Here is a 7,589-nt window from a genome sequence, read left to right on the forward strand (position 1 = left end):
CATCATGGCGCTGGGATGCGGTTGTGGCCGTATTTGATTGTGACGTCCTCGTGCAACATGTTGTCCCGGTGAGCACTTCCAGTTGGTCCGATTTGGAAGCGATTTGTGCAGTCGGAAGTAGCGGTTCAACATTTTTTCCAGTTCGCCGGTCATTTCGTCGATTCAGATGTAGGCGTTAGCTTTGGCCACAGAAACGGTTTCCTTGAAACAGGCAAGTGCCGGAAGCTTAGCTGGTTGATCCAGATGACGGCTAAGGTCCCCTCCTTCGGTGACCGGATGTGCTTCCAACTAAACCACCTCACGTTCCAGAAGCGCTACGGAATCGGCTGCTTCTCGATCTTCAATGTACCGAAACGAAAACTGGCGAATTTTGTACACACCGGGAACCGTTAAGAGTTGGCCTTAATCACAGAGACTTGCCTAGATGGCTTATTTCTTCCTGCTAAATTCCTTCCGTTCTCGCCCCAAATCAACGACAAGAAAGCGACTTGCCATCGAGAACCCCAACATCGTGCCGCCCAGAGAGAGAGGCACACAACAGAATTTTTATTTCATTAACATTCAATTACATATAATGAAATATACATTTTTCATTCTCGGCAGAGTGTGCTCGGTCTTGCGCCTTCTCAGTTCCGCTCAACAGCGCTCTCTTCTCGCTCCTAGCTCGTCGCTATCGAACTCCTCGATAGCCTCGCGGTATCCATCACCGGTCATGGGACACGCGGGTTCCTCACCATCTTAATGGGCAAGCCGAGCGCGAGCCGGATCGTGTCTTTACGCTGTTGCTTAGCTGCAAACCGGACGCCAACTGTGGTCTCTTGCAACGTGTCTGTTGAGGCTGACGTTTTTTGGTTGCCGACAGCATTTCCAGATCTGACGTGACCATTGGCCGCGGAGTTGCAACGGAAGTAATCAGAAATCACATCCACTACTCCCGCGGGTGACCGAGTTGGACAGAAAACGGCCTCACGAACGGGACTGATGGCGAACTTATCCATTGGGGTTTCCAAACTGGGCCGCAAGACTGGCCTGACAGTGGGAGCGCTTTAAAACGACTTTCGCTCTGTCTACAATCGTTCTGTGGAAAGAACACCAAAATAAGTCACTCGTTTCAGGGTCAAGAGTGCAAACTTACGTAGGAATATCCGACAGACTGTTTATCGCTGTATTCGCCGGTAACCTCCGGCCAGGACGAGTGTACTTCCGGCTAAACGACGCAGCAGGACGCGGGTGCAGATGTTGCTGTGATTGAGCCGATGCTTGTTGTACCACATCCGGGGAAGTAGTGTCATTCGGTGTTCCGGTTGCCTCCACCATCAGCAGTTTCCCATCGGCCAGCAAGACCCTAAATTATTTTCGGAATTGTTGTTCAACTTGCTTTTAATCGTTCAAAGTAAAGAGATTGTGCTCACTTGTTATGTTGCCTTCAGCAAAACGTCGTACATATGCCTGTAGTCGCGGATCCACATTCAAGCAGCTGGAATGGCCAGAGCTGGCACAGCACAATGTCCGGGATCGGTTCCGCGTATGGCAAGAGTTACACGGATACTTTTTTTCTTCATTCAGACGCGCTGCAGAGGGTCCAGAATCTGCTTCGCAGTCAGCTGGATCTATTCGCCGTTCGTGGCTGATTGTCCTCCTTCGGCGCGTAAGGAAGCGGTCGTCGTCAGCGCTCAAGCCACTCTTACCAAAAGATTTCGCTCTAACAGTCTTATGACCTCATCCGGTTGATCCACAGAAACTCGAAGTACTGGTTCCACATCCGCAGCCATCTCCGACAAAATTTCCTTAAAATGATCTCTTGACTGTTGTTTATGCGGAAACTTCATCTGTCAAAATGACTTCTCTCGAGATACCAAGATCAGGAGACGCGAGGTGGGAACAGTATGTCAAATAATCGCTAATCAATTAGCCAATCAACCAACAATTACGTTAGTTGATTAGTGATACGATAATTGATTAGGTGTGTCTCACCCCTCGGACATAGCGCTTATGGAAATGTTAGAAACAAATTAAGACAATCTCGATTTCATCTCTTTTCTTAAGACTGACTCAAAAGCTCGACGCCCTCGACTTTTTTATTCCTGACAAAATAAATTATAGATCGATTACAATACTTGCCAATTCATGGCATCATTTTCCAAACAGTAAATTGGTTCCACTTTGACAGTTCTAAATTGAGGCCGCTTTGCGGACAACTCGACGGTAACATTTCAAAAGGCATCATGTACATCTTGACACTTTCTGGGTTATTGCATATTCTTAAAGTACTCCTAATAAGCTACCTCTCCACCAAAAATGAGCAAAAGTTACTTCAGTAAAGTCTGTTTAATCATGATTTTAAATAAAGTAACATAAACAAAATCTCTGCCATCAGCAGTCCCTGTTTATATAGCCCTGTCAACCTGTCAAACAAAAGACTACTTGAACCTCGTGACGAAAAAAAAGCAACATGAACAAAGCGCCATGTACATTCGGCGAAGAAAAACGAATCATAACAAAGCACCCCCCTCAATGACAGCAGGGTGATATAGACGTTGGTGATTTCAAAAGGAGTTATGTTTGTTTTTCTCAAATAAAATTACGGAAATAATGTTTTATTGAATTTGGATGATCAAGTATCAATAAAAGTAACGTTTTTCATCGTTTGTTATCATTAGAACATCTTATTTTGCTCTTATATTAAAATGGGAATTGAAAATGGATGCTCAACATTCAAATGCGTTTTTCTCAAAACGCATGGTTTGTACATGATGCTTTTTGAAATGTTGGCGTCGAACTATTCTGCACCCAGGTAGGATAGGGTGTTTGGTCAGGATTCAAAATAGAAGATGATGATGCGACCCAAAATCATAGTGTTTGTGCGGTCATTTAAAGTGTCATTGTACACAACAAAATAAGCTCTATCATTGCGAACAATAATATAACAAATTTAAGCTTCATTCTGTGTTTTGAGATTCGAAATTATACGACAATTTGGAATTTAAAAAAATAGAGATACGTTTGAAATTTTCAGTCGCAAATGAACAAATCTAGAGCTTTTTAATAGGTCCTATAAACCTAATACAATAGTTTATAGGACCTTTAAAAAAAACTCTAGAAATCATTTTTTTTGTCAAAACTTATTGCAAACAAGCACCGCGCGAAGAAACGTCCAAGACCACTTTCTGTTTCTGTTTCTTTTCAGCTTGATATCGCATAAAATAATTCTTTCGTGATCTTTTCCTTGACCTTTATTATATCTGGAGTTTTTTTTAAAACGTCCAATAAACCAAATTTCCAGTTTTTACTTTTTGGGTGTTTTGGAAACCGCCTTGAGTCAGGGGTATTAAAAAACACTTAAAAAGCAAAAACTAAAAAATTGGTTTATTGGACCTTTTAAAAATAACTCCAGATATGGAGCTATGCGTTCCTTCCAAGGGGGTGACACCACAGAGTAACCCAGAGTGCCCAGTCCTCGGCCCAGTCCGAAGAAATGTCATTAAATTTTTTGGCTCCATAAGGTTTGCTGGTAGCAGGCGTGCGATGTACCTGCGATGTATCACAAAGTTGAACCAAAAATCAAGAGGCAGTGCGAACTCTGTCTTACTCTGTGGTGACACGCAGCCAACACAAGCTGTCAACTTCGGCACCAGAACAAAAGGGAGCTGTCAATTACGGCGCCAGCACAAAAGAACAGCTGTTCGTTACGGAACCAAAACAAAGTAACTGCGCACTGTAAAAAAAGTACAAAAACTGCAGGCATAAAAGGGCTATAAAATAATTATTGATTTTATGAAAAATGTTACCAGTATGTAACTTTTAAAGTTAGTGTATGTTTTTCAGGTGATTTTTATCAATTTGTTTGCAAAATAAAGTACTAAAGTTTGGATTATTAAGCACACATCGGGCCGTTGACCTCATTCAAAGTTGTACTTTTATCACATGCAACATTCAACTTAACTATTGTGTAATTTGCCACCCAACATGGCGGCCTTTAGCATCCTCCTGGTTCCTTCCGATCATCTTTAGGGAGTTGTGTAAATATGTTTTTGTCCAAATTTAAATAACGCTCCCCACAGTGCAGTGGCTGGTGCTACCAGCCACTACCTCGCGGGGCAACATCAACAAAACCCAAACGTCAAAAGAAGTCAAACGCGTTTCGCGCCGGTTGTTTACAAACGTTTAGCAAGTTTTTCCTCAAAATTGTGATATTTCCCTCGAATTTCCCGTGCTTTCCGGTTCCAACCTGCCTCAAACTGGTCGCAACAAGCCGAGCCACGATGCCGATATCTGCGGGCGTTGATTTGGCGGATGTCTTCTTCGTAAGTATCGCTTAAATCGCTGTTTACGAATTTTCTCTAACAAGTTGTTGTTTTTTAACGCCACAGAATGAAGAGGACCTGCCGTACGAGGAGGAAATCCTCCGGAACGCGTACTCGGTCAAGCACTGGATGCGGTACGTCGAGCACAAGCGCAATGCGCCCAAGTTCGTGATCAATACGGTGTTTGAGCGAGCGTTGAAGGAGCTGCCCGGGTCGTACAAACTTTGGTACAACTATTTGAAGACGCTGCGGCGGCAGGTTAAGGGCAAGTGTATCACGGATTCGGAGTATGAGGAGGTTAATAATGCGTTCGAGCGGGCGCTGGTGTTTATGCACAAGATGCCCCGGATTTGGATGGATTACTGTGCGTTCATGACGGGGCAGTGCCGGATAACGCGGACCAGGCAGCTGTTCGATAGGGCGTTGAGGGCGCTGCCGATTACGCAGCACCACCGGATGTGGCCGCTGTATTTGCAGTTTTTGCGCAAGTTTGACATCCCGGAGACGGCGGTTCGAGTTTGGCGAAGGTATCTGAAGCTTTGTCCGGAGGACGCCGAGGAGTACGTGGAGTTTTTGGTGTCGATTGGACATTTGGACGAGGCGGCGCAGCAGTTGGCCAGCATCGTGGACAACGAGAACTTTGTGTCGAAGCACGGCAAGTCGAACCATCAGCTGTGGAACGAGCTGTGTGAGTTGATTTCCAAGAATCCGGACAAGGTTCACTCGTTGAACGTGGACGCGATTATTCGGGGAGGTCTGCGTCGTTACACGGACCAGTTGGGCCACCTGTGGAACTCGTTGGCCGATTATTACGTTCGAAGTGGGTTGTTTGATCGGGCGCGGGATATTTACGAGGAGGCCATACAGACCGTAACGACGGTTCGTGACTTTAGCCAGGTGTTTGACGCGTACGCCCAGTTTGAGGAACTGAGCTTGAGCAAAGTGATGGAAGAGATGGCCAAGAATCCGACCCCGACTGAGGACGAAGAAATCGACGTGGAGCTTCGGATGTCTCGCTTTGAATATCTGATGGAGCGTCGGTTGCTGCTGTTGAACAGTGTCTTGTTGAGGCAGAATCCGCACAATGTGGCCGAGTGGCACAAGCGTATCGAGCTGTTCGAGGGCAAGCCCCACGAGATCATCAACACGTACACGGAGGCGGTGCACACGGTTCAGCCAAAACTGGCCGTTGGCAAGCTGTACACGCTGTGGGTTGAGTTTGCCAAGTTTTACGAAAAGAACAAACAGCTTCCGGATGCGAGGATTGTGTTTGAAAAGGCCGTCCAGGTTGACTACTTGAAGGTGGACGAACTGGCCAGCGTTTGGTGCGAGTGGTCCGAGATGGAAATCCGCGCGGAGAATTACGACGAAGCGTTGAAGATCATGCAGCGCGCAACGGCGATGCCCAAGCGGAAGGTTGCCTACCACGACGATACGGAGACGGTTCAGATGCGCGTTTACAAGTCACTCAAGCTGTGGTCCATGTACGCGGATCTTGAAGAGTCCTTCGGGACGTTCCAAACCTGCAAGCAGGTCTACGACCGCATTATCGACCTGAAGATTTGCACGCCCCAGATCATCATCAACTACGCGCTCTTCCTAGAAGAACACAACTACTTTGAAGAAGCGTTCAAAGCGTACGAAAAGGGCATCTCCCTGTTCAAGTGGCCCAACGTGTACGACATCTGGAACACCTACCTCACGAAATTCCTCAAACGCTACGGCGGCCAAAAGCTCGAACGTGCTCGCGATCTCTTCGAGCAATGCCTCGACGGATGTCCCCCAGACCTGGCGAAAAACCTGTACCTCTTGTACGCCAAACTCGAGGAAGATCACGGCCTGGCCCGTCACGCGATGGCCGTCTACGAGCGCGCAACAACCGCCGTCAAGGAGGACGAAACGTTCGCCATGTTCAACCTGTACATCAAAAAGGCCGCCGAAATCTACGGAATCCCGCGCACCCGCCAGATCTACGAAAAGGCCATCGAGGTCCTCCAGGAAGCGCAATCCCGCCAGATGTGCATGCTGTTCGCCGAGATGGAAACGAAACTCGGCGAAATCGACCGGGCCCGCGCCATCTACGCGCACTGCTCGCAAATGTGCGACCCGCGCATTACGGCCGAGTTCTGGCAGACGTGGAAGGAGTTCGAGATTCGTCACGGCAACGAGGACACGATGCGCGAGATGTTGCGCATCAAGCGATCGATCCAGGCCACGTACAACACGCAAATCAACATGATGTCCGCGACGTTGATCAACTCGGCGGTGACGGGAGCGGGCTCGTCGGAACCGAGGGATGCGATGCGCGCACTGGAGGCGAAGGCAGCGGAAACGTCGGCCCGGGCGATCGCGGCCGTTGGGGCGAGCGGCGGCAACATTATGTTTGTGCGGGGTGAGACGCAGGGCGGGTCGAAGAACGCCGACAAGGTGGTCAACCCGGACGAGATCGACATCGACGAGGATGACGAGGAGGAAGAGGATGAGGAAGAAGGGGCCGAGGGTGAGGGTGGGGAAGCTGCGGAGGACGTTAGCAAGAAGATGCCCATTCAGAAGCAGGCGGTTCCGGCCAAGGTGTTTGGTAGTTTGCGGCGCGAAGAGGAGGAGGACGAGTAAAGTAGATTGAGTATTCTGCTAAGAATGAAGAAATTGTGAACAATACAGTGTTGAGTTTTGGTTTCTGGTTAAGATGACGTCCCGACTTCTAATTAATTCATTCAATCCTCAACTCTGCATGCAAAGTACTCTCCCGAACCCTGTTGAGCAAGCTGAAAGAGATGACCGAACTCTTTTCGACGAATACCAAATCCACTCAAAAGCTAACTGATCACAAGACACCTGTTTTAACCGAGTTCTTTGTACAGAGTGTGGAGGAGATACATGCAAAGATTTCACAAGCGATTCCCATCCCAAAGATTCCTAAATCGAAGAATTCGAAGGACAACAGACCTATCAACATGTTGCCGCTGTACGAAAAGGTCATTGAGATAATGGTGAAAGAATAACTGATGGCGTTCATAGATCGTACTGGTGTGCTGCTGAAGGAACAATCTGGCTTTCGGAAACATCACTCCTGTGAATCGGCGCTGAACCTGTTGCTATTGAAGCGGAAGCAGTGTATCCAAGAAGGAAGACTTGTTCTATCAGTCTTCGTGGATCTGAAGCGGGCCTTCGAAACCATTGACCGAACGAAACTAATTGGTGAGGTAAGCGGAATACGAGGCACGGAACTAAAATGGTACAACAGCGCGGTGTCATCAGAAACAGCAGTCAAGCTCGGAGTACCGC

At 47.5% G+C, this 7,589-nt stretch overlaps 1 protein-coding gene across 1 annotated transcript; it reads left to right on the forward strand.

The window, feature by feature from the left end:
- The first annotated feature begins 4,119 nt into the window (after positions 1-4,119).
- LOC120415394 (pre-mRNA-splicing factor syf1 homolog) lies at positions 4,120-6,962 on the forward strand. The gene is made up of 2 exons (XM_039576920.2): positions 4,120-4,304; positions 4,371-6,962. The coding sequence occupies exons 1-2, from the start codon at positions 4,263-4,265 to the stop codon at positions 6,915-6,917; spliced, it is 2,589 nt and encodes an 862-aa protein (XP_039432854.1). The 5' UTR covers positions 4,120-4,262; the 3' UTR covers positions 6,918-6,962.
- The last annotated feature ends 627 nt before the right edge of the window (positions 6,963-7,589 follow it).

This window comes from Culex pipiens, chromosome 2, assembly GCF_016801865.2.
Source record: "Culex pipiens pallens isolate TS chromosome 2, TS_CPP_V2, whole genome shotgun sequence".
In the NCBI taxonomy this organism is placed as follows: Eukaryota; Metazoa; Arthropoda; class Insecta; order Diptera; family Culicidae; genus Culex; species Culex pipiens.

Coding starts and splice junctions, on each gene's coding strand:
- LOC120415394 (XM_039576920.2), top strand. CDS start 4,263: ATGCCGATATCTGCGGGCGTTGATTTGGCGGATGTCTTCTTC. Junction 4,305..4,370: donor ATTTGGCGGATGTCTTCTTC/GTAAGTATCGCT, acceptor TTAACGCCACAG/AATGAAGAGGACCTGCCGTA.